Genomic DNA, 24,507 nt, shown 5'->3' with positions numbered 1-24,507 from the left:
AATCCCAGTCTTCATTGAACTGAGACACTCATTCTCAGGAGGCGGCCTTGTTCATTATTACTCCCGATGGATCTCGAGTAACCTCGTCACCCCACTGTGCATCCCAGTTGTTCTCCTGCAGATATTTTTTCCAGGCCTCATCGTCATCGTTCAGCCGGCGAGACACGTCCGGAATAACAAACAGCGCGATTATAGCACCTAGAACAGCAAACCCTGACCCAATCAAGAAAGCTACTTGGTTTCCTTTGGAGGGATCCGACGTGTAGGAGTTGAGAATGGCCGTAAATACCTTAGGCGAGTCAGTTTGAGGAGCAAAGACCACAATCTAGCGAGAAGAGACGAAGTTACCTGTGTCCCAATAGCCGCTCCAGCTTTTGAGAAAGCCGAGATCAGACCCATCATCTGTCCTCTGATGGATGTTGGAAAACACTCAGAAGCAGTCAAAACAACCGTACTGGATGGCGTGTTAGCTGAGCTGTTTCGACGGATCTAGGCGGCTCGCCGTCGTCTCACTTACCTTCCGGGTCCAACTTCGCCCAGCGTCAAGAAAATACCGTACAGCACGACGAACAATGGGAAGACTTTCTGGATAGGGTTCATCGCTCCACCGAGAACAAATCCAAGGATTGCCTGCAGTGTGAACCCCAAGGCCATAGTCTGACGTCGACCAATCTTGTCGGAGAGATATCCTCCGATAAAGGGACCAGGTACGTAAAAGCAATTGATCACGACACCCCATCCAAGTGTTTTCACGAGGCTGTCGCCGGCGTTGGCTCGAGACATAATGGTAGAGCTGAAAATACCAAAAGGAATGCTGATCCAGTTGTATAGGAACCAAGTCGAAGCGGACCCGATGAGAGGCCTCCAATACCTTTTCAAAGCCAGCCAGTAAGGTGTGCGCTGCTTACGCATTGCTGACTTGCGGTATGCTGTCGAAACGGCCATGCGCATTCTAAACCAGAAAATGAGAAGCGGTGGTGCCATTCCAAGAGCAAAAGATGTTCGCCAGACGATGTCATACTTGGAAACTTGCTGACCAACACACAGTAAGAGAAGCAGGGGCACCAAAGCGCCCCAGATATATCCCAGACTGCTTGACAGATCCGCCAACATGGCGAACATGAAGCCTCTCCTCTTGCGATACTTGGCGTCTTCGTCTGTGGCTTCGGCTGCACCAGCGCCTGACACAGGATACTCTCCACCAGCACCAACGCCGGCTATACCGCGAGCAACAATCAACATCCAGAACATTCCAGTCGGGTTTGTTCCACTGGCCGCCGTGGAGAGCGTGATGCCCAGCACCAACAGAACTGTGGTTGCAACGGCGCCGGTCTTTCGTCCAAGTTGGTCAACTACCACGCCAAAAAGCAGCATGCCAACAATCATTCCGATGAGGAACGCATTTGACAGACGCTGGTAGATTGTGTCAGTTAATTCGTCGGGATATAGAATAGCGAGCAGCAGCTCCACATTGCCAATGACGGCGGCATTGCTGTAGAGACAACTGTTAGTTTCGGACATCGAGAGGGATTAAGGCTAGATATGACGAGAGTTTGTCTGAAAGAGTCATACTATCCGTCAGAACCAATCGCCAAGCCAGAAAATAAGACCATAAGCCAGACAGAAACGGTGCTGTAATAGGTCTTCTCAGGCTCCTCCATCATGATGTCTATTTCTCCTTTCTCCACGTTCGCGGCCGCCTTTGCATCATCGGTTGCAATCTTGTCGCTGCCAGCAAAATTTTTCGGCACCTTTGCGGGCGCGTCGATGTCGTGTGTTGGTTCGGCGCTCATAATGCCGGTGCGCTGCAGTTCCACGGGCAAAACATAAGATTGATGGGTAAAACCGGGAGAGAAGAGGGTAACGACAATCCTCCCCAAACTCCAGCGGGCCACCCATCCATTTTACTCATGACCGCGGCTCGATATCTCACCCAACCCTCCGGACCGGGTCCCTCAGGTCTTCGGCAAATAACAGGCAGCGATTGCATTCCTATCTGCTGGTCCGGTTCGGCGATGTAACCCGAGGGAAACACGCATGCGTTATCAACACCCTTGCGAATGATACGAGTTGGTCGCTGCAAGTGTTGGTACGTGCTGCGTGGCTGGCATGACTCGTGTGGGGAACATTCCAAAGCCAGCAAGTGATCCGCATCTGCTGCACCCCGGAGAGGGGTTGGTGCGCGAAGTCGGACAGCCCCCGACATCCGACCTCTCGGCAGTTTATCCTCCGTTGTCTCTGCATTTGCCTGTCATTTTCTCACTCGCGAAAAAATCAGAAATACACAAATCCATTCGTCAGTTTGACTTGACAAATCTTACATTGTCTGTTGAAGATACAAAACGACCGATGCCTAATCCAGAGAAGCCTCCTAGAGGCGCTCCAGCCTTTCCGGCTCCGACGCCGCATCAGAAGGCGAGCCGCACCCGAATGGTTCCCCTTGTTGCGACTGTGCTCTTTCTGTTGGCTATGACCTTCTACAAATCTTCTTTGTACCACGTCAGCCAACAAACAGTCTTCCAAAAGGTTCAGCAGTGCGCCATCGACAACTTGAAGTCTGACTTGTCGTTTCTCGACTCTGCTGTGCCCATTTCCAGCGACGAGTTCATTGAGAGACGGGATCGTCTCGCCAGAGCCTTAGCCGCTACAGGTGTAGACGCCTTCGTACTTGAACCCGGCTACACTTTTCAGTAAGCCAGTCCGCCCTGTGAAAAAAGCCTTTCTGTCCGTTCTGACGTTGGACAAGATACTATGGCAATATTTCCCAGGTTGATTGGGAGCCATGGGAGCCTGAGGAACGACCGTTTCTGATGTTGGTCTTGCCTCAGACCTCATCATCTGGTGAAGTCACTGCCAAAACAGCCTTTTTGTCCCCCCATTTCGAAGAAGGCCGAGTTCGCATGTTGGGAATTCCTTCTAGAGACGAGGATCTTGACATTGTGATCTGGGAAGAGCATTGGAATCCATACGATACACTACTTCAGTCGCGTCTCTTCGATGGCCACAAGGCCAAAGTCATGGTTGATGAGGAGATGCGTGATTACATCGTCCGTGGTCTGGGTTCTGTCGGATTTGAGACCGTCGGTCTGAACCCGGAAGTGGAACTTGTGCGACAACAGAAGACTCCTGCAGAAGTAGAGTTGCTCCGCGCCGTCAACACCGGAACCGTTGTTGCGGTTAGGGCAATGCGGCCTTGTCTAGTTCCTGGTCTGACCGAAGATGAGGTAACCGAAATCCTGAATGGTGCTCTTTTGTCCATCGACTTCCAACTCTTCTTCAACATTGTTTTGTTTGAAGAGCACGGAGCCTTACCCCATGGCGGCTTCGTCACTGGCTGGAAGAAGTTGACGGCCGAGAGCATGGTCGTCATTGATGTTGGCGCTCACTATTTGGGTTACAGCTCGGATATCTGTCGCAGTTTCTTCGTTGACCCGCCCAAGATAGAACGCCGCAGTATGATTGGAATGCTCCTCGGACTTCTCGGGAAGTCATCAACAATGCATACCTCCAAATCGACTCCTGAGCTCCGAGCGGAGAAGTTCAAGGTCTGGGACATTGTGTTGGAAGCACAGACTGCTGCTGCTGCTGCTTTCAAGCCGAACAACACGGCTGCTAGTGTTGACATTGCCGCGCGCACTGTTATTGAGGACGCAGGCTACGGCCATGGTTTTACTCATCGCCTGGGACATGGCATTGGTATCAAAGGTGAGTTTTCGTGCCCGCCCCCGAGACCGATGTATGATTGCTCACGTTCCTTAGCCCACGAGTCCCCTTACTTGAATAAGTGGAACAAGCAAGTTTTGCTTCAGCCGGGCATGACCTTTACCAATGAGCCAGGCATCTACCTTGAGAACAGGTTTGGTGTAAGACATGAAGACATCTATCTCGTCAAGGAGTCTGGAGAAGCCGAACTTCTCACGGGTCGCCGAGCTACAGGACCGTATGATCCCTAACTTCTGTACGGGTCTGAACGAGTAAGAAGGAAGGATTTACACTTGAGACTTCCCTAGATAATAGATATTCTCTCCGTATGAGACAGATCAAGAACATCAAGTCTTGCCCCTGACTGCGGTATAGGGAAGAATATACCAGCCCGATAGAACTCTCCACTCACGAACGTCGGGTAGACCACCAAACCATTTGCCGTTCGATGTTTCTTTGCTAGAGGTCTTAACGGATGTTTTCCTTCGACGGGATGACGCACTCCACTCTGCTCATTGTGATCAATGCGGCATTCTATCCTTTCGTCGCTCTCAGCGGCGTCTTCACAGAACTCATTTGCCTTGGGCTCTTCGATCGTACTCCCCTTGAGGATCAGTCGAAGTCTTGAAGCCTCCACCCCCAGAGGAACCATCAAGATATCATTTCAGAGATATTCAAAGTCCAACTGTATATCGACAGCGGTTGTTCCACCGCATTGGAGCCGGAAAATTCTTTCGTCGCACCACGCCACCTGTTCCTCTGTCGTCGACATGCTGGATGTAAGAGAAAGCGATTTGGCGATAATCTCCAACACGGCGTTGGATGCTTCACCAAATTTAGTGGGCCCGGACGGCGTAGCCTCGCAATGATGCAGATCATACTCTCACTGACAGCGGGTGTGTGAAAACACAGCGTCTTCTCCAACTTGGTACATCGGGAAGGCAACTCCGTCGCACATGTGGGCAAGTCTAACCCAGCTCCATGAGGGTCCTATTTAAGTCTTGGAGCTCAATAGTCCATTCAGCAAGACTCGGTACTCTGCTGCCTCAACGCGCATCCATAACAGTGCTCGGTGGATGTCCCCTTTCCAGAGTCCTGCCACATATTCGTCACAGACTAGATCCTGTAACAGGCGAGCTGTGCCCGCAAATGCTGGTAAAACGTCCGTTCCAATCGTCAGGGCTTTATGCCGGTCCGTGTACGATGTGACAAGACGAGACGACCACCTATCATAAAGTTCAACGCGGTCGTACTCCATATGCTTCGCTGATGGAAATTGGAATGATTCGCTCCCAGCCCAGTGACGGCATTGCTTGGAAACGTGAAATTCGGAGCAAGACAAATGGACACTGCGCTTCCCAAATAGCAACAATCGTGTTGAACGCACGTTTTCCTAGAAGGTCCATCCTATGTCGCCCCAATTACTCTCTGCGACATCATAGTCCATTGACCAAGGGTTCAGACAGTGTCCGGTCTCGCGGATGACTGGCTGGTCAACTGCAAACGAGCCTGTGATGCTGGGGTGAAAAGGTAGAGTCATCTTTGCTCGCTTCTGCAGAAATCCTTGCACACAGCTGGCCGACCCTAACGCGCAGACAGTTACGTGTGCATTACGATAAATCTTGTCCATGATGACGCACTGGATGGCCCAGTCACTTCCAGCACCCTGTATGATACAGAGGGCGTCGACCCAGAGATATCTCAGCCCAAGAGCTCTGGTAACCATTACGAATTCTTGGATTGAGATGGTGAGCTCTGAGAAATCAAAACTCTGGAGCCTTTGAGCCGTATTCGCTGTGGTCAGTTCTGCTTGAGCTAGGGTATCTTCTTTCTTTCCCCAACAGTAGCTCTATCTTCGGTCAAAGGTTTCGAGCCCCTGTGATATTTCGCTTTTTGGGACAGTCTTGAGACCATCATCAGACACATCTATGAGTCTGTCGGGAATAAAATGCTCTCGTGACATGGGATGACATACTTGTGTATGGTTTTCGCACAAGGAAAGCGTCTCTTCCATCCACTGAACGCATTCAGGATCCAGGTATGAGATTGGGTCACTAAGACTGAGTCATGAAGCAACAGGTTGTGCGCCTAGACTATCTGCAAGGCCAGAACATTAGTCTTCCCGCTTTTTCAATCCAGTGTCATGTTCAACAATTACCCGATGATGTATAGGTGGGAATTACTCTGCTGGACGTGATTCGAAAATCAACGGAGAGACTGTTTATCAAATCGATATAGTTGGTCAATGTCGAACAATAAGAACTACACCATTTTTTACTTTTGCGGTGGGTATGAAAGCAGGCATTCATTACTAACGCCCGAAGCCCGTGTCGCGTCTTGCAGCTCCGGGAGACCAGCCCCATGCGTAAGATAACGATGTCTTGACAAATCCTTTGATTTCATGCAACTCAAACATTCTGTCCGCACGAATCTCAACGAGTGCGTCTTTAATCCAACGACAAATTGGGCAATAGAAACTGTGCAGACGAGCATGGAGTTGTTCGAGTGATGGCCAACTGATTTCGAAATGCCAGTCAATGTGAATGTCGAAAGATTCACACTCGCTGTCATAGTCAAGATTCTGTGACCCATCTGCTGCTACTGTTCTTAGACTGCCGAGTTGGGCGTCGTTGAGAGGGATCGCCTGGCAGTGACTGCAGAGAATCGACGTCGGAGGTATTATGTCGTACCGGTTTTGGTCCACTTTGACAGGCGGTTTGGTTCAAATCCATTATGGTGACGGAGGGCAAAGATAACGCTTGGCCTTTTGCTCCGAAGCACCAAAGGTTTCAGCTTTAATCTTGGCTGAAGATATTACGAGCTGGCAGCTAATGCCTACAATTCATCATGCACACTCTGGACCCCATCCTGCTGTGCCGCTGGCGACTGACCATCCCAAGGCTGGACATTGCCCTCGGAAATATCGAAAATGAAACTTTCCACGCTTTTGGCGTCAAGTTTGCCAATGTACGGGAATGTCTGTCCAGTTTGGGGGTTGTGAAGCGCCAATGCTTCAGATACGTCTCTTGGAAGTCCTAACCCTACTAGCATGTCGGGATACTCGCTAGAGTCCACAGTCACAAAATTGAGGTACTCCTGAACGTTTCTTGCGAGCTGTTTGATGTCGCTGGAATACTCTTCCCGTCGCTTGTGGTCAGAGGCGAAGAAGTATACAAGCGATTTGCCAGCCTGGTAGCAGTAAGAGCCCACTGACATACACGTCTCGACTGTGAAAACTTACACTCAAGTGTTCCATCTCGTTACCCCGCGTGAGCTGTGCCACAAGAGGCGTGGAGCACTGATGGATGAGCGACTGTAACGCATCAACTGCCGAAAGGTCGTTTGCGTTGAACTGGAGGCTGTCGAGGTTGTTATGGCAGCTAACGCTAGACGATGCATCTGAACCTTGCACTATACCAAAGGAATAACGGTCATGGTAATGCTTTGCTAAATTGTCGAATCTCACTCGCAGACTGTCGTCGTTACTCGCCAGTCTGGCGATGAGAACAACATTGTCGCTCTTTGAGAAGTCACTTGCTGCATTTTGCGTGACATGTGTGATTGCTGGACGCGACAATCTCTTCACAAAAGCCGTGATACTGTCGGTATCCTTTAGCCATGAGTCCCTCGGATTTTAAAATGGGACAAATACTCTTTAGATCTGCGGGGCCCGCGGTATCTTTGCATGCTGCCATCTTTAAGATACAGTCTGATAGCCGGGAAAGACGCTAGATCAGTCTCGTCGCAGAGAGAACGGTCGTGGAGGCAGTCGACTGCGATGGCGTTGGGGTGTTCTTGATGGACCTCGGCCCATTGGGGTTCGAGGCTGTCGCTTGCAGCGCTGCAATACGAATCAGTACAAGCGTGTTCGGCGTCGTCTTCCTGATAGTTGCAGGCCATACTTCGAAGGCTAATGTGGATCAGAAAACGGTTTTCTGTAGTAGTTATCAAATCCAAGAGAAGAGCTCACCGCAACGACTGGAACAGGTCAGAACTCATGTTTGGAGCCGGATCGGGGATGATGTACTCACAAGCAACCAGTGTGTCTTCGTTCCTCGTTAAGGCACTGCGAAACTCGTCCGCGGCTGCGAATTTCCAACAATGCACGAGTTGTGCAGCGCCTAGCACCAAACCGACTGTGTTCAAAAACATCATAAAAGATTTCAATGTCGTGTCACCTATTCAATGACTGAGAAGAGAATGAACACCAGACGACGTTGAAAAAGAGCTGAGGGTAGCTTTAGGTTCCAACGTGTTCCGGGGGGTTACCCCAGTGCTTTGGGGGCCGACGCCCCATAATCGCGCCGTTTTCACCCCCTGAGCCACGAAGATCAGACAAGGAAGCCCCTGAACTAGCCTCCGGCTTGCTCAGAGAGTTAAGCCACCAGCCTGTGAACGCCAGCCCCAAAACACATTGAGTTTCATCAGCTCCTCCATCGGATCCGTCATCCGACTTTAATAGCTGCTGGCTTAACTGATTGATAAAAGGGATATCGTGAGACTCCCACTCCCGAACACCACTTTCCATATCCTGATACGTCAAAGTGAGCGAAATGGGGTTCCTCGCGGCAGCAAAAACGTTGGCCCTCGTGGCAGCTCTGGCAACCCCAACTGTCGGACAAGATCAGAAGCCAATGACCAACTATCAATGCACTCACCCGCCATACAAGATGCACATAGTCTCGAAATCGCCACTGGTCATTTACATCCCAGACTTCGTTACACCAGCCGAACGAAAACATCTTCTGGAGCTTGGGTGAGTGATTCGAGATTATCGTTTCCCATGCTCGCCTGCCGCTCCGCTGACAGCCCATAGAAGCGAGACCTTCACCCACTCCGGCGTCATCGACGCAGCCGGCGGAAAGACAACCCATCAAGTCCGCACCTCGCAGAGCACAGCTCTATGGCGAGATGATGTCGTTCGCTGCATCGAGGACCGTGCCATCGCGTTCCAAGGCTACAGCATGCCCAAGAGTCACATTGAACCTCTGCAACTAGTCAAGTATGGGCAGGGACAGCGCTATCATTTTCACACCGACTGGTTCACAGATCCCAAGCACACCACGGCATCTCAAGGCGGGAATCGGGTATCGTCCTTCTTTGGATATGTCTCTGTTGTCAACGTGACGGGCGGGGGAACCAACTTCCCCATGTTAGATGCCCCTCACGACGAACGGTGGTGCGAATTTATCGACTGCGACGAGCCTTGGGAGAATGGGGTGACGTTCCGTCCGGTGGAAGGCAATTTTGTGTACTGGGAGAATCTGTTGTGGGATGGCACCGGAGACCAGCGAAATCTGCACGCCGGGCTGCCTGTGACCAGTGGGCAGAAGGTTGGCATGAACATTTGGACGCGACAGGCGCCTCTTAGCAAGGAACTCCGGGGAGAAGAATAACCACAACCCGATGAATATTTTCAATATTTTCAACACATGTATCCCTAATGGTCAGTTACCAAAATGTCATTTGTCGGGTGACGGGGCAGACCAGGATCATGTAAAAAAACCATCTCTGGTGAAAATAATGCCTTGGACCTTGGAAGACCCCATTTCAAGCGGTGTTGACAGCGGCTTCACGTAGTTTTGCACTTGCACTCGTGTCAAGGTTCCCGTACCATGTGTTTCAACGGATGTACAGCTTCTACCATGTCATCTCATCGGGGATCAATGAGGAGCGTCTGGCGCGCAGGTAGAAAACACCTTCTGTAGCAATTGTCCACGATGGCCCGGACGACATTCTATCGAAATCGTAACGTCCCAAGCGATGGGGTCTAAGTGATGACAACGAAAGCGACAATATAACACGGATGGCCAGATGGTGCTGTAACCAAAACTAAAAGCGCTTGCTGGCTTTAAGCGTAATAAGATTGGCCAACGTGCTGTGTTTTTACACACAAGCTCCCTGGTGGCTTGAAACATTCTACAATGGCGGGAAAAAGGGACAACCTCAGAAGAAGCTGAGAGACGTATCAATAGACGTGGGATGGCATCGATGCGGGGTTCTGCAACCCGAGCCGCTGGGAAGATGAGATGAACCTGGCAGCTCAAAACGGGAAGTTTCATGCAGGCGCATCAAATCAAGCTAGAGTTCTTTTTCTAATGCGACGAGAGCGGCAACTTGTAGCTTATTCCCCTCAAAAAGCCACAGACATGCAGCTTGAGTAGCTGATCACAGAGTGGTGCGGCCCCATGGTGGACCGGCCGGATTTTGAAAAGTAATAAGGATAGTGGCAGCGACGGCAGAGGAACATTAAGCACGAGAGCGGCTGAGCATTCTGAATGGCGAGGAGTGGCGGGCTCGGGAGATGAGGTAGGACCCGAAGATGATGGCAATGGGGCCGGCTTGAAGTCAAATAAAGTGAGATATCCGCGAAGGAATTTCGGGATTGAAACGGATGAATCGGCGTCGAGATTGGGGTGGTAGCCAGGCCGGGTGGCTGCGACGGGACGGCGGTCGACCAGGATGCTGGGTGATGAAGCGGCCGCGGAACCCGACTCAGGCGATGGGGAAACGGGGCCATCTGGATCAAAGACAACTCTAGTGGACACAGTTAAAAAGAGAGAAACGGACGACTGCTCACTGTCTCAGTGAGGTGACTTGGCACAAGTCGGCTAGGAAGGTGGCTACGCGGTAGCTAGTGGACATGAAAATGTGTCCGATAAGACTAGTCTGTGGTTGACAAGTTCTTGGCTTTCGGATTGAAAGAAGGAGAGGTGCTCTGGACGTAGACAGCCAGAGATGGCAGATGATGGCGGAATCCCGCAGCTGAGATCCAAAAATAGGGGGGGGCGCCTTCCGCCCGGATTCGCGTGGCAAGGCAGGCTGGCGCATCGCGATGAATCTGTGGCAATTTCGCGGGTGCATTGCAGTCAGGATGAGGGCGGGCGCATTTTCAGGGGCACTGGAGGAAGTTTCCTTTTCAGCAGGTGCGAACTCACAGAGTGGCGTCATAGTGGAGCGACAGGGACCACTGCTGCACCTTCAAACCTCAGGAGTAAGGTAACAAGGGAACATGTTGGCGCCGTTGGTCGGTCGGCTTGGCTTTCGGGAGGCTACAGATCAAAAGGAAGTTGGTGCGAGGATACGGCATGGAAACCGCAAGGGGGGGCACAAAGGAGAGTCAAACGGCGCGGGCTTGGGTTGGGGCTACACGGCATTGTGTCTTTTGGATTTTACGCAGCAGAGGGAGGGGGGTTCATCTGACAGACGGTGCAGCGGCGCGCTTCTCCTTCTGCATCAGTCCCAGCCTCCGGTCTGTCAAGTTGAGGCGAATTGCCATCGCGCCTGCCGTCTCGCCGCCCGTCCGTAATTAACCGAGCTCGCCTTACCGTCGCGAGCCAACCAAACGGCGCCAATCCAGCACAAGCACCGTCGCCCCTGTCGGTACGTACCAGGCGAAGGTCCTTCTTATTCCATCGGGGTGTCCACACGCCCACAGTGCCTTTCCCGCCCTGCTCGTGTTGGCAGTTTTAGGTCGCCAAGCTTCTCTGTGGCTTGCCCATTGGCCCATACCGAGCATGGCTCTTTCCCTCCTTGATGCCAAGCGAGAGAAAACCGCATCGGAAGTGCAGGTCACGCGTACCTACTTGAGAGGGTCCCCACTTAAAAGTTGACATTGAATTCAAAGTTTCCCAAGCTCCTTTACCTCCAACACGGTGAGCATTCGTGGTGGGGGTCTTACTCTCACTCAGAGAGCCAGAGAGTCCTTGAGGCCTAACGTCCGTGTATCAACCACAGAGCATCGACATCGTCGATTCTTGGCCCCCGGTCCCTGCCTGTTCCCATCAATGCGCGCCTGGCTCAACGCGTCAATGTGAAGCTGGAGACCTACGTAGTGTACTTATGTACGCAGTAGGTCCGTTTCGAAGGCAAACCCGAACGGACAGCGGGACCGAAGCATCCAGTACGGTGATATACCTGGGTAGGCAGCTGAAGCTAAACACTAAACCAAAGTATCCTGCCGTTTGGCCCGTCCCCCTCTTCTCAAGTTCTCCCCGGTCCTTTTTTATTCTAGCGCAGGCCTTGGCTTTGGTGGCTCTTTTTTTCATCTCCAAGAGGCTGCCTGCCGTGCCTGCCTACCTGCCATCCAAACCGCCTCAGTTCCTGCGTGTCATCCTCTTTTTCTCTTCCTTCGCTTCCGCCTCTTCGTCACTTTGGCTGGGTACCTTACCTACCCTCTTCCTTGCTCACTCTCTCCCTCGCAAGCAAGGTCCAGCTCCAATCAATCCACTTGCGACGGCCCGTTTCCTCCTCCACGCATCTCGAGCTCGGCCGCACTCCTTGTCCGGGGCACCCTGTCTTCTTCTTGTCTCCGTCATCCATCCGTCCTCTCTTTTGGCTTTGCTGTTCTTTTTGCCCTCGACGTCCCTCGAACTTTCTCTTCCTCCTCTTCAACGTCTCTCTCCGATTGCGATCGCGCGCGCCACGAGTACGACCCGATACCTCACGCTCGTTGTCCGGCGCCATACATAGTACCTGCCGCAATACCTCCTGTCTCACGCAGCGCCTCCCGCGACCGACCGATCGACTTGCACCACCGACCTCCGCTGTGCCCGTCGTTCCCGTCGGCACACCGTCTCAGAACCTAGGCGACACAGATAGATCATGGGCTTGACCCAAAGACGGCATGACGGTTTTGTAAATCCCATACTCGCATCCAAAATGTTGTCCCGCCGTGCCCTCACCGTCCTTGCGCTCGTCACCGTCACCGCCGTCGTCTTCCTCATTTCCTCGCGGAGACTCGGCGCCGACTGGGCCATCGAGGGTCCCAACTACCATCCATTCCAACAAGGCCATGGCCCGCCTCCTCCGCCAGGTCCGCCAGGAAGTTCACCCAGCGCCGGCCCCGGAGGACGTCCTCCCCCACCCGGCCCGCCGCCTCCCGGAGGCAAGCCCGACAAGCCCAGCGCCGAAGATGACCGCCAAGCGCAGCACAATGTGACGAACCAAGACATCCCCTACCGTCCTCACGATCCCATCTGCGACACCTTCCCCGACACGAGCAACATTCTCGTCATCATGAAGACGGGCGCCACCGAGTCCTTCGACAAAGTCCCGACCCAGCTCATGACAATGCTCAAGTGCTTGCCCGAGTTCTTCATCTTCTCCGACCTCGACCAGACCATCGCCAACTACCACATCCGTGACAGCCTCGACAGCGTCCTGCCGGAGGCCATGGACGGCAACAAGGACTTTGACCTCTACCGCCGCCAGAAGGCCTGCCAAGCCGACCAGCAGAGCTGCAACAAGCTTGCCGTGTCCAAGGATGAGGGATGGAACCTCGACAAGTACAAGAACGTCCACATCGCCGAGAAGACGTATCACATGCGCCCCAACTACGACTGGTACGTCTACATCGACGCCGACACCTACGTCCTGTGGCCCACGCTTGTTCAGTGGCTCAAGAAGCTCAACCCCAAGAACAAGCACTATCTCGGCAGCGTGACTATGATTCGCAACTTTATCTTTGGCCACGGTGGCTCCGGCTACATCATCTCTCAGGCTGCCCATCGCGACATGATTGCGGGCAAGGAAAAGGTTGGAAACCAGTGGGACGTCCGCGCCAGCAAGGAATGCTGTGGTGATTACATCTTCGCCCTCGCCATGAAGGAAAACGCGGACGTGGACGTTCATAATGTGGTAAGTATTGACTGTCGGGTTTCAAGCGCGCGCAACCTTCTAACCCGTCGCAGTGGCCCACGATCAATGGCGAGAAGCCCTTCACGCTCCCCTACGGACCGACGCACTGGTGCCACCCCATCGTAACGATGCACCACATGAATGCCGAAGAGATCTCGACCTTTTGGGAATTCGAGCACGAGCGCTACGCCGACCCAAGCCTGCCGAGCCCGCCCCCCGTCATGCGCATCAAGGACATTTACCACCGATTCTTCGCCCCGAAGATGATCCCCGAGCGCGCCGATTGGGATAACCTCGCCGACGATCGATTCTACCTCGACGAGGCAGCCAACAAGCATGACGATACACAGCTTAGCCGTGCCAAGCTGGACGACCTGTCGCCCGAAGAGAAGGAAGCGCACAAGTCGTTTGGCCAATGCCGCAAGGCATGCGAGGCCGACCAGAACTGCTTCTCTTTCCAATACAGGGATGGCGTCTGCGGCTTCAGCTGGGCCTTCAAGCTTGGCCACCCCGTCCGGAAAGAATCCCAGGAGGAGAAGCGCCGCATGTCCGGCTGGGACGTTCGCAAGATCAACTCCTGGATTGAGAAGCAAGGCGAGTGCGGACCCGTCAAGTGGCCCGATGTCTGAGAGATCCAACCTCGGCAAAGGAGACGCACACCGATCGTCGCCGGAGATCAGCCGTGAGGTTCGACGACGATGGGCTAAAATTGGCAGATTCGAGAGACGACTGCAAAGTTACGACTGCCATCCAAGGCTTGAGACGTGACGTTTGTTTCACGTGGGTCCCTATACCATGTCTCAGGGCGCCAATGTCTTGGATACACCAAAGCGGACTGTCTTGAAAATGGCAGGGGGAAAGAAAACGGTTTCTCCCTCAATTCTGGATTTCCTTGGTCTCGCATCATGGTTTCCGTCAAAGAAACCGATCGACAACGAAAAAAGCCACCCGGCTCCGCATATAGAATTTCCCAGCCCAAGCGTGTGTGTGTATGTGTGTTTTATTTTCTGTATGTACAACTATTATGAAGATGGCGGCAAGAGTTCTTGGAAATGCTCTGGCGTTCACATTGGAAAGACTTTTGTTTTTGGAGACGGTGTCTTTTTTGGCTAGCAGGCTGGAGCAGGGATGGGGTCCGGGGGTTCGTTCAGCTGGGCGCCAGACGCCGATGTTCCTGATAGAAAAGCTTTTTTGGGTACAGATTTACTATCTTACGTACATATATTCCGATTCGCACACCATATCCTTATTGTGCCACGTCCTTCCTTTATGCGAGCGTGTTGCCCGTAGTTCGATTTGACGTGTAAGTTCTCCCTATTGACCGGGAAAGAAGACAGGTTTCAGATGACAACCGGCGACTTTCTTGACTCAGGCCTTGAGACACTAGACAAGGCGGCCGCGACGGAGATGGTACAACCTTGCACACGACTCTCTGCTCGCCCTGTCAACTCTGGAACGACGGTTCATCCGGCAATCTGTGTGCTATTTCTGGCTTCCGCGGACTGGAGTGCTGATCATTAGAAAAGAAGCTGCGGGGATTTGGTGCGGCAATGATTCAAGCTGAGGGAACGGCGGCGGAACGGTCGCAGTCACGGTGGTGATCATAACATCATGAATTATCTATCTTTTGTTTTCCCTGTCTTTCTTTTTCTTCTCGTCTCCATCCCTGTAATGCCTTTTGGCCTTATTTGCTCATCAACTCTGCGCCGCTGCGGATGACGCCGACCACGGCACCCGTCTGCACGGCCTCGCTGCCTCCACCCGCAACGCGGTGCTCAATGTCCGCCAGCCCGTCAAGCCACTTGATCATCACCTCCGGCTTGACTTCCAACGTGGCCAGCTGCTCCGATACCGCCGTGATAATGTCCGCCAGCGCCAGGCCCCGCGACACCTTGAGCGAGTTGATGGTCGTCAAGCAGGTGGTCACGTCGGTTGTGCTCAGGAGGGTGTCGAGGATCTCTTGGATTGCGTCGGGTTGCGGGGCGGCGATGCAGTTGTATATCGTCTCGGTCGTAATTGTCTCTCTAACGATCTCGCTGTCGGGGACCTTGGGCTCGTCCTTGGTTCGGAGTGGTGTACCTTGACGTGTTAGCTTGCGAAGGATACGGCTGCACGCTACTGCTTACTTGATGCATGGCAGGCCTGAAGCACGTTCAGCGCCCTTCTCATGTCTCCCTTGCTCAGCTTCACCAGCGCCTCTGTCGCCTCGGACATGATCTTGACGTGCTCCTCCTCAATGACCTTGTCCACCAGCACCCTGATATCCCGCTCCTTCAACGGGCTGAACCTGAACCGCGTGCATCGCGACAGCAGCGCGGGCGACAGCTTGTGGGAGTAGTTTGCAATGATGCAGAAGCGCGTGTTGACAGTGTACTTTTCCATGATGCGGCGGAGAGCCATCTGGGCCGTGTTGGTCATGGCGTCGGCCTCGTCGAGGATGATGAGCTTGTACGACGCCATGCCGCCCGCCTTGGCGGCGGGGCCGAGGGTGAAGATTTGCTTCGTCGAGGCAAAAGTCTTGATCTGCTCGCGCACGACGTCGATACCACGGTCGTCGGAGGCGTTGAGCTCGAGGACCATCTGGCGCATGTTCTCGGCGCCGTAGATGCGTCGGGCGAGGGCGAGGATCGTGGAGGTCTTGCCCGTTCCCGGGGGCCCGTAGAGGAGGAGGTGGGGGAGGCGGTTGGAGTCGACAAACTTGTTGATGGTGGCGAGGATGTCCTGGTGGCCCGAGACGTCGTTCAGGTTGACCGGCCGGTACTTTTCGACCCAAGGCAAGCTGTCTTCGGCTTCGACGGGGAGGTTGGCGGCGCTGCGTTTGCCCTGCTTGGCGTCGGACGAGAAGGTGATGTCTTTGGACGCCGGAGCGTCGACGTCCATTTCATCTTCGTAGTCAGACATGGCGACAATTTGAGATGGAAGATGGTCAAGTGAGAGGTTCGGGGGGTGTTGCGCGAGTACAGCGAAGGAGACCACCGTACCTACGCACGTAGCTGGGGGCGATTCGATGCGTGATGCAATTGAACCGGCGAGACGCGTCGCGACGCGTTAAGGAATTGGCGCGCACGTGACCACTTAAAGTGCTGGTCCCCCCTACCACAGCCGTGCGTGCTCTCGCGGAAGCACTGTATTAGATGCACTGTTACAGGCACTTTGCACAGTGTTATGTCAGTTAAGCGCATTTCCAGTCCCAAGGCATACATCATGGCGTTCCAAGTGTGCAACTCTTCCTTCATTATATCTCAGACTTAAGGACAAAAAAGGGTGTCAAATGTGTAGGCATATGAAACTTCGAGCTTTCTGCCATGTTAAAGCTCTTCATGCTTACCTAAACTTCTGCATGCTAGAAACCTGGGGTGCCGTGATTGATTGAGTTGGGAGACATGCTAGTGCTATATCATGGGTAGCGGCCTCATCAGTCAGAATCTGATAGTCGTTCATCAGAGAGTTCACAGTCCCACGTCGCAATCCTCATTACGTAAACGATGCATCAACATCGGAGAGACAATGCCACAGGACGTTTACGAGTTCCCCCACTTTGAGATGGATGCCATCACTCTTCACCCCTTCAAGAATCTCACCTCATTCCCCATCCTGCAGGATTTAAGCCCGACACCAGCGGACAGATGCAGCTTCCTTGTTCACAATGCTCGTATCCTGAACACTCTATTGAATAGTTCGGTTGAATGCGGACCGAGCAAGAGCCGTTCATAGCTTGTAGTTGGGGGGGACCCAGGCCAAGGTGTCACGATGTCACATCCGCCACAAAGTTACCACTCAATGCCCTTTGAACCCTGTAAAACCAAGGCGTCGGTCCCTCAATTTGTAAATGGCGGAGTCGGACTCGGCCTCACAGAACCCCTGGCCGACGGGACACCAGATATTCAAAGGGAAAAAGTTTATGTCAACTCCCGCCCATTCTCCCACCGCCTTTCATCTCATTTCTCCCACCCGAACCGTCTCACTGCTTATACACAGCTCGCTCGCACCTCGAAAACCGAGAGTCTTACTCGTCAACCCCTCGTCCCATCTCATTCTTGCTTTCCACGCCATCCGCGGTAACCTCAGATTACAATGGCCACTCCTGTAGTGGAGGCTGCCCGGATTCACGACGCGCCCGCGCTCGCCGAATTATTCTTCAAATCTTTCAATGATGAGTTTTTTCAGACCCTATTTCCTCAAAATGAGTTTGGACGAGACTACATGACCAAGGCGTACGAGATGTTCATGCGCTCCAAAGAAAATCATAGCCAAGAGGGTCAAGTCTACGTGATAAGAAGCGATGAAGGTAGGCGGCTCTACGGCATATCCACTTGCCCCATCTCCGAATCCCGCTCCCGCTTCCTTCCCGCAGTGCCCGCCAAAAGGTACGTCTCCAAAGACTGACAGCAGTCCGTCACAGGTGAAGTCGTCGCATCGTCTCTTGTTTGGATTATCCGTCCCGAGGACAACGGAACCTGGTCCTGGCGGAAGCGCTGGCCTGCCGCGAATGCAGGCCAGAAGGATGAGCTTCTCGATCAATTTTTTACCGACATGGCCCTTCAACACGACCAGAACATGGGAAAAGATGCGCACGTCTGTAAGTTGATAGAATTCACCCCACAGCTCATCCCACACGTGTACTTCAAACAGGGTATGAGTGCTAATGACAAGGACCGGTAGACTTTGAATTGATCATGACGGACCCTGCTCACAAGCGCAAAGGTTATGCTCTCGCACTCCTCCAACACGCCTCCGAAATTGCGGATCAGCTGGGTTATCGGATGTACCTCGACTCCGACCAGGATGTCGTGCCGCTCTACGAGCGCGTCGGGTATGTTGTTCGCGGCAGTGCGGGCAAGGCTTCACTCATGGTTCCTATGGTGAGACCAGCGAAAGTACCAGTTTCTGCACAAGCATAAATCGACACTGGGATTCGCATGGCTGTTTTCCACAAACCGTTCTGTTCTGAGCTATGTAGCAAAATGCCCGGCATGTAGCTCCCCAACCGGAGGGTACGTTCTGTGGCTAGTATACATCAGACGGAAGTCCAAACACGCTTCGATTTCATTCGCTCGCTATCGCTCCAATGCTTCGCTTTTCTCTCGACTTTTCATCTCAAGTCTACGTTTTTCATCGCCTCCTTCTCGTTTCCGTAGGGAGGCGAGGCACCCCAGTACTGCTGGACTCGCTGATCCGGCCGGGAGTTGTTGTACCCCTGGCCCGTCTCCATCGAAGAGTACATGGAGGGCCTGATAGGGCGTCGGGGAGTCCTCCCGTCATCCATCTGAACATAAAAGTCCGTAATGTCCGGATACATCGTGGGCTCACGCTCAGGACGTGGAGGCGGTGGTCGGAAGGCGTCGATGAGTGTTTGCCGTCTAGTGATTCTCCTGGGTCTCTCCGGGAGAGGCGTCTGTACTGGACGTGACCCATTGTCCGAGTCGCCGCCAGCCACCACGGTGGCATCATCCGAAGAACCGTCTTTGAGATCCTTCTTTTCCTCCTCCTCCTTCTTGGCTGCAAAGAAAATTGCGAACACCATCTCCATGTCTTCCGGACCCTTCCTCTCGCGCATGATTTGATGGGGAACATCAAGATCGTCAATGAGGCGCTCAATCTCTTCAACAGAGTAGTTGCCCTTGTCTCTGTCGCCGGAGTAGTCTCCTGGTCCACTGGCACCGTTCGGAACATGAAATCGTAGGTCAACTCTGCCGAATGCATAGACAGCCACAACAAGCAGCTCGAATAAGAAGCCCGTCGTGTAGAAGACCGCCTTGCCATAGATGACACTGTCCGTTCCAGGAGGCTCCTTGTTGACCAAAGCATAAACACGAATGGCATGTCCAGCCATTAGGAGAAATGAGCCAAAGAATAGCAATGCGACCTTGACACGCATCGATCCTGTACCAAATTTTTCCGGCTCGGGTCCCGGGATACAGAGACACCCTGCTACCACAATCACCGGAAAGGCGGCGAGGAACATGTTGTACCCAGACCCGAACTTGATCAGATCATCTGTCGCTTCAAGCCGATCCAGATTGCCAACGCTGAAGAAGCTGATAATCAAGTTGACGCCATTGAACAGGATGAAGACTGGGACAGAAAATAGCAACAGTAGGAACGTCTGGCTAGCTGCGGTACACCATCCTGCTTTTGGGTGTATAGAACGGAGCAGGCGCTGGGCAAAAAAGATGTTCACTGCGAAGAGCAGCGCGGCCCTGAGATTTTGTTAGTCATGTTCTCACTCATCTCAGGGACAAAGTGAGGACTCACCCGCCGTTCTCGGTGATCAGCGCCACAAGAATGACACCGCGTGTTGTGACAATTGACCATGTAATTCGAAAAACACAGGTCACAGTCCGGAGCATACAAAAGTCGAAAATGATATCCGAGATCAAAAACTTGTGTCCTCGCTTCGCGTTGGCTCTGTAGATGCTGATGTGGACATATGCCCCTAGCATGAACAGAAGCATGAACATGATTGTGACAGGGAGGTCAAGATTCTTTGTTGGTATGCCACCCGGGAAAGCTCCGTTGGCTGGATCAGGAGGTCCCATTGGAGGACCTCCAGCAGGCGGGCCAGCCTGAGCCTGCGGGTTTGGTGGCGGCCCTCCACCTCTTCCTGAACCAGGGCTGCTCATGACGGGAGCGAGCACCGGAGGTGGGGGGGTCTGGTGTATCAAGGTAGTTGCTGGAGGCGAGGATGATTCTTGAGCAGGAGGAGGGACAAGTCCAGGCGCCGGAGGAGGTTGAGGTACTGGTGACGCAGCTGCGAGCTGAGGAGTTGTTTTTGGAGTTACTGAGGACTGTGACAAAAGAATAGGCGCTGCTATTGAATCGGGATTGGCCGCAAGAGGGGCTGCATTAGGAGGTCGAGGGGGTGCTGGTGGCTCTTTTGGGGGCGGCGGAGGTGCTGGTGGAGGAGGGGGAGGAGGAGGTTGCGGCGGTTGTTGTGTTTGTGTGACAGTTACGATGGCGGGCGGAAGTGTCTTCACCGTCGTATAAACAATGTAGTTGGTTTCAACGATGACTTGCGGAGGTTGGTTCTGCACAGCCGGTAACGGTGCACCATTAGGGCTAGAACCAGCTACTGTTGCTACGGCCGGCGCGACGAAGGCTCTCGATGTTGCTGGTGAGAGTGCAGCTGGAATCAATGCAGGTCTGGATGTCGATGCGTCTGCTGGTCTTGCACCTTGCTGGGCAAGATTGAACCCTTGTGCGAGGAAAGGGGACACAGCAGATAATAACTCGGCAATGCCAGCCATGGTTGCGTGTAATACGGGACGTTCCCGTCCGTTGTTCCCGTTGGGTTGCCTGAATCAGGGGTACGGAAGAACGGCTGGATTGTGGAGACAGTCGGATTTGGGATCGATGGGAAAGGAAGGAGGATTGCAGAAGCAAAACAAGAACGGATAGGCAGGGTCTCAGGTAAGAGAATATGGAACCCAGTGTCTATGTGCCGGTATGCGTGTTCCTAATGGTCGATAGTGACTGAACCTGGTGCTGCATAGCGCCTCATCTGCGGTGACGAAGTGAATGCACCAAAGCAGTAAGCGGGTCCTCCTCGTAGTAGTAGGTAGGTCCAGCTGAAAGGAATCAAAGGGAGGTAGTGATGGAAGAGAACTCGGTCGATCGGACTGGCAAAAGTGCGATGGGTATACCGCAATGGGTAGAGTAGTCGTGGGGCTGGACCAAGGCGAATACGGATCGTTGTAGGGCTGTTGAGGCTGTAAGGCTATGACGACAGCACGTGTGTCGTAGATGGGGCCTATGTTTTCTTGATCTGAGTTGATTCACTGGCAATTTTCTCGGCGGGCTCGCTCGTGAAAGCAATAAGTCGTGATAGATGAGGCTTCGGATTGGAGTCGTTTCGTTGGCCAGTGGTGCTCTTGTTCGTTTTCTTTTTTGGCGAAAACTGCAAAAACATAAACAGGCACAAAGTGCCAGTGACACCCTTATTAGAGCCATTTCGATCCCATCTCATCAGCCTTTTGGCGCTCCATCCTTCTCCCTCTTCTCTTCATCCCACCCTCCTGCAGACCCATCGATGCCACTCAAGTACGACGACGGAACAGCGCCTCAGCGGCGGGCCGGTATTAGGAGTAGAAGTTGACTCTATACTTTCCGCCGAGTTTCCCACTGAGGCAGGTCGAAGGAGGAGGTTCGGCGCCAAACCGTTTCAGGAGCCGTTGGGGAACGTCGAACCATTTCCACTTCGGGAGCAGAGGCGCGGGCTCCAGCCTCTTCTAATCGCAACGACTTGCCACCAAAGGGGCAATCAGCTCAAAAGCTCATTTTTTCATCCCGTCTTTGCTGAACTGTCGTGTGCCTGTCCTGCCTGTCGCCGGGCTGTCTCTGCATGTGTCCAGGCTGTCTGGGGCGTCTGTTCGCACCCATGGAGGTTGCGAGCCAATGCGACCCATTCTGACGGGACTGTCAGCCTGATGCGGTAAGTTGCTGTCATTTTGACTCGAGTCCACAACGGTCGTCTCCCCTATTGTCAAAAGAGTCTCGGATAGTGCGAGAAATGCGAGCCCGAATTGCGGCTGTTGCGGCTGATGTTCTGTCTACGGCCCGTCTTCTTGGGTACGACCTATCTTCCGTTCCACCGTGTGGCTCCTCCCTGGTGGCTCCCGATTCTCCCCATCATCCACCTTTTGTGGTAATCGTAAGCATATGGCCAATGTTTCGATCCATTTAGACGTCCGACATGCAATGCGATTCGCCTTTCAGAGAGCCAGCAGCTCCACGATCTAGGCAGGGAATCGATTCAAAGCTATGAGCTTCGCCTACACCCTCTGTCAACCACCAGATAGGGTGTGCTGATTGATAGGGAGAAAAACTAATGAAGCAGAAGCCAATCTTGCAGAAACGTCGTGCCATGTTGTCTGAGCTCTCTGGGGCCAATTGCGTAATGTGCGTCTGTTGCAGGCACAAACGTTGCCCTGCATACTTGCCAAGGACTGGCGATGATCCCGAAGCCGTGAGTGATGAATCGAATCCCGCTGTCCGAGACTTTTCAAAGGCGGGGTTGGATCTTTCTTTCGCCGCGGATGTCGGATTTGCTTCTCGGCCGCTGGATACGTCTTTTACTCTTTTACCTCAGTCGCATCATGCGTCGGTCTCGGTGGACAATTCTCTCCCACCGGAAGTGAACATCTGTGAACATCCACTGGCGATGAGAATCACGACACCATGCCTGCGGCGATCTACTTCTCGCTAGCTTCAAGCTTAAACCACGCCGCGTGTAGGATCGCAAGGTGGCCATTGCACCGTGTGCTGCAAGGCCCGCGCATATGCCGGGAGAGGGATTGCTGCATGCCACTCCGTAATATGATCGCCCATTAAGGCCCCCTGACCCTAACGCGGATCGCCCCAAGACCTCTCTATCAACGCTTTCGGTTTCGTACTACGATGCTTAAAAGTGGTGTACAAGACATCAGATTTCTCTTCGGATTTTGGAACATTCTTGTCATCTCCGCACAAACTCCTGTCAGCCCTCCTGGGCAGACCGTGGAGGGGTTCACAGAATGATCTTAGGGAGCGGTGAAGACTCGTAACCCGAGCCAGGTATAGAGTTAGAGTGCCTAAGTGATACACATGCCATGCGAGAGGAACACCCAGAGCCAAACTATGGCCCATTCGTCGGAAGCAATCGGACTAAGGGTATCCTGGCCATAGTCTATATTTCGACAAGACCTCTGGGAACTCCTGCGGCAGAAAAAAGCCTGGACAGACCCGTCTCAGGTTACCCCGGACAATGGAGAAGAAACGTCAGGGTTCGACATCTGCCATCAGCGTGGTTTGCTCCCGCTGTCGAGTCCACTTCTCGAGTCCGAATTCCGCTTTTACGTACGCCTGAGACAGTCAGCCCCGGACTGATGTAAGGCGGAGCGGGTTTCGAAAGATTGCGCAGCTGAGGCTGCCTCGAACCGGCCGAACATCTATCCAGCTGGGGCGGAATGACTTCAACACATCTGTCGTTGGGAACGAGTATGAGGATACGGCGGGCCGGGGAAACTGCTGAACCTGGAGGCCTTACGGACCGATGAGACTCAATAACAGCATCCTAGGTATATTATGTAATTTGGATTGACATGTTCAGTCTTTCTCCCCGACCTTCTCTTCAGAAGGGCGGATCGCGTCGAACCCTGATCCTGGTATCTGGTCTCAGAAGGCACCACACCATCACCGTAATTGACATGGGTAATGGCTTCCCGGCAGATCCCGCACAAAGGCAGGAATAGCCACAGCCACGCTTGTTTCCTGACTTGGTGGTTCATTCGAGACTGTGTCCAACACGACGTTTTCCTTCTGAGCCGAAAGGACGACTCGCGATAGCTTCGGCCATTTTTATCAGATGTTTGGGACAACAATACGAGTGGTAAGTTGCACACATTTGTATCTCAGCAAACGCAGCGTTGACCGACCTAGCCATCTTTTAACAATCGTACGATATAAGAACAAAGCTATAGGCATTCAAAGGTCATAGTTGTCTCAAGAAATCCAAAATAGCAAGCGATTTGTCTGATTCCCGTCGATGCCGTCGTGATCGCTGGATATTTCTGTTCTTTGGACAATAGGATACCGAGTTGGAGACTACGATTTTCCGACGTCAAAGATGCCAGTGAAATCTTCCCGCAAAAGGAACCCTGGTGCGGAGTTGGTATGGCCAGTCTCGAAGTCTGAAAAGCCGGGTTTTGCAGCTGCTCCCCACGGGGTGAACGTTGTGCCATCCACCGCAGACCAGGAGTTCGGGATTCTCGGATTGTCGTCGCAGAATTATTCTGCCTGACAAGCCCGGCAACTGGTTTTCTGGTTATCTGTGCCGAGACCGAGTAGGTTATGTATCTTGTCATGTCTGTCAGTTCTTGTGGGTTCGAACGCGTCAACAAACAGCACCATCAGATGAATCGGGGAAACCGACAGCGACTGACTCTGACTCTAAGGAAATTCCGTCATCTCACGTACGTACGTAGTTTGAAAGCCTGAGGATTTGACCAGCGCCGCTCCTGCCTCGGGCCAACCCGAAAATGCCGAATAACATCCCGAACACGTGAAGCCGTATTCGGCCGCCGACCAGCATTGAACGCAGAGCATCTCATCATCTTTTCCTCCCATCGCCGCCGTTGGGCGGAAATCTTATTCGGGATTCGAACGCTTCATCAAAAGCAAAGAGACGAA

General features: G+C 53.1%; 9 protein-coding genes across 9 annotated transcripts; 4 read left to right on the top strand and 5 right to left on the bottom strand.

Moving 5' to 3' along the window:
• Positions 1-34: 34 nt before the first annotated feature.
• Positions 35-1,793, bottom strand: GCG54_00002902 (Glycerophosphodiester transporter GIT2; the record flags this gene model as incomplete). The annotated part of the gene is made up of 4 exons (XM_045402983.1): positions 35-289; positions 349-454; positions 518-1,492; positions 1,573-1,793. 4 exons carry the CDS (start codon positions 1,791-1,793, stop codon positions 35-37), a joined length of 1,557 nt encoding a protein of 518 aa, XP_045264714.1.
• A 556-nt stretch (positions 1,794-2,349) lies between these two features.
• Positions 2,350-3,953, top strand: GCG54_00002901 (putative peptidase C18A7.01; the record flags this gene model as incomplete). Its single annotated transcript, XM_045402982.1, has 3 exons — positions 2,350-2,690; positions 2,747-3,705; positions 3,760-3,953. 3 exons carry the CDS (start codon positions 2,350-2,352, stop codon positions 3,951-3,953), a joined length of 1,494 nt encoding a protein of 497 aa, XP_045264713.1.
• Positions 3,954-5,095: 1,142 nt separating this feature from the next.
• GCG54_00002900 (uncharacterized protein) lies at positions 5,096-5,428 on the bottom strand (the record flags this gene model as incomplete). Its single annotated transcript, XM_045402981.1, has 1 exon — positions 5,096-5,428. One exon carries the CDS (start codon positions 5,426-5,428, stop codon positions 5,096-5,098), a length of 333 nt encoding a protein of 110 aa, XP_045264712.1.
• A 1,005-nt stretch (positions 5,429-6,433) lies between these two features.
• On the bottom strand, positions 6,434-7,602 carry GCG54_00002899 (uncharacterized protein; the record flags this gene model as incomplete). The annotated part of the gene is made up of 4 exons (XM_045402980.1): positions 6,434-6,537; positions 6,594-6,891; positions 6,944-7,301; positions 7,355-7,602. 4 exons carry the CDS (start codon positions 7,600-7,602, stop codon positions 6,434-6,436), a joined length of 1,008 nt encoding a protein of 335 aa, XP_045264711.1.
• A 653-nt stretch (positions 7,603-8,255) lies between these two features.
• GCG54_00002898 (Prolyl 4-hydroxylase 1) lies at positions 8,256-9,098 on the top strand (the record flags this gene model as incomplete). The annotated part of the gene is made up of 2 exons (XM_045402979.1): positions 8,256-8,458; positions 8,519-9,098. The coding sequence occupies 2 exons, from the start codon at positions 8,256-8,258 to the stop codon at positions 9,096-9,098; spliced, it is 783 nt and encodes a 260-aa protein (XP_045264710.1).
• A 3,265-nt stretch (positions 9,099-12,363) lies between these two features.
• Positions 12,364-13,970, top strand: GCG54_00002897 (uncharacterized protein; the record flags this gene model as incomplete). The annotated part of the gene is made up of 2 exons (XM_045402978.1): positions 12,364-13,341; positions 13,395-13,970. 2 exons carry the CDS (start codon positions 12,364-12,366, stop codon positions 13,968-13,970), a joined length of 1,554 nt encoding a protein of 517 aa, XP_045264709.1.
• A 1,055-nt stretch (positions 13,971-15,025) lies between these two features.
• GCG54_00002896 (Replication factor C subunit 3) lies at positions 15,026-16,242 on the bottom strand (the record flags this gene model as incomplete). Its single annotated transcript, XM_045402977.1, has 2 exons — positions 15,026-15,420; positions 15,468-16,242. 2 exons carry the CDS (start codon positions 16,240-16,242, stop codon positions 15,026-15,028), a joined length of 1,170 nt encoding a protein of 389 aa, XP_045264708.1.
• A 1,173-nt stretch (positions 16,243-17,415) lies between these two features.
• Positions 17,416-18,242, top strand: GCG54_00002895 (uncharacterized protein; the record flags this gene model as incomplete). Its single annotated transcript, XM_045402976.1, has 3 exons — positions 17,416-17,629; positions 17,744-17,920; positions 18,004-18,242. 3 exons carry the CDS (start codon positions 17,416-17,418, stop codon positions 18,240-18,242), a joined length of 630 nt encoding a protein of 209 aa, XP_045264707.1.
• Positions 18,243-18,433: 191 nt separating this feature from the next.
• On the bottom strand, positions 18,434-20,588 carry GCG54_00002894 (uncharacterized protein; the record flags this gene model as incomplete). The annotated part of the gene is made up of 2 exons (XM_045402975.1): positions 18,434-19,541; positions 19,597-20,588. The coding sequence occupies 2 exons, from the start codon at positions 20,586-20,588 to the stop codon at positions 18,434-18,436; spliced, it is 2,100 nt and encodes a 699-aa protein (XP_045264706.1).
• Between the last annotated feature and the right edge of the window lie 3,919 nt (positions 20,589-24,507).

Source organism: Colletotrichum gloeosporioides (assembly GCF_011800055.1).
Source record: "Colletotrichum gloeosporioides strain Lc1 chromosome Unknown consensus_42, whole genome shotgun sequence".
Lineage (NCBI taxonomy): Eukaryota > Fungi > Ascomycota > Sordariomycetes > Glomerellales > Glomerellaceae > Colletotrichum > Colletotrichum gloeosporioides.
The sequence above is the reverse complement of the archived record's forward strand: the minus strand, read 5'-3'. Positions and strand labels throughout refer to the sequence as shown.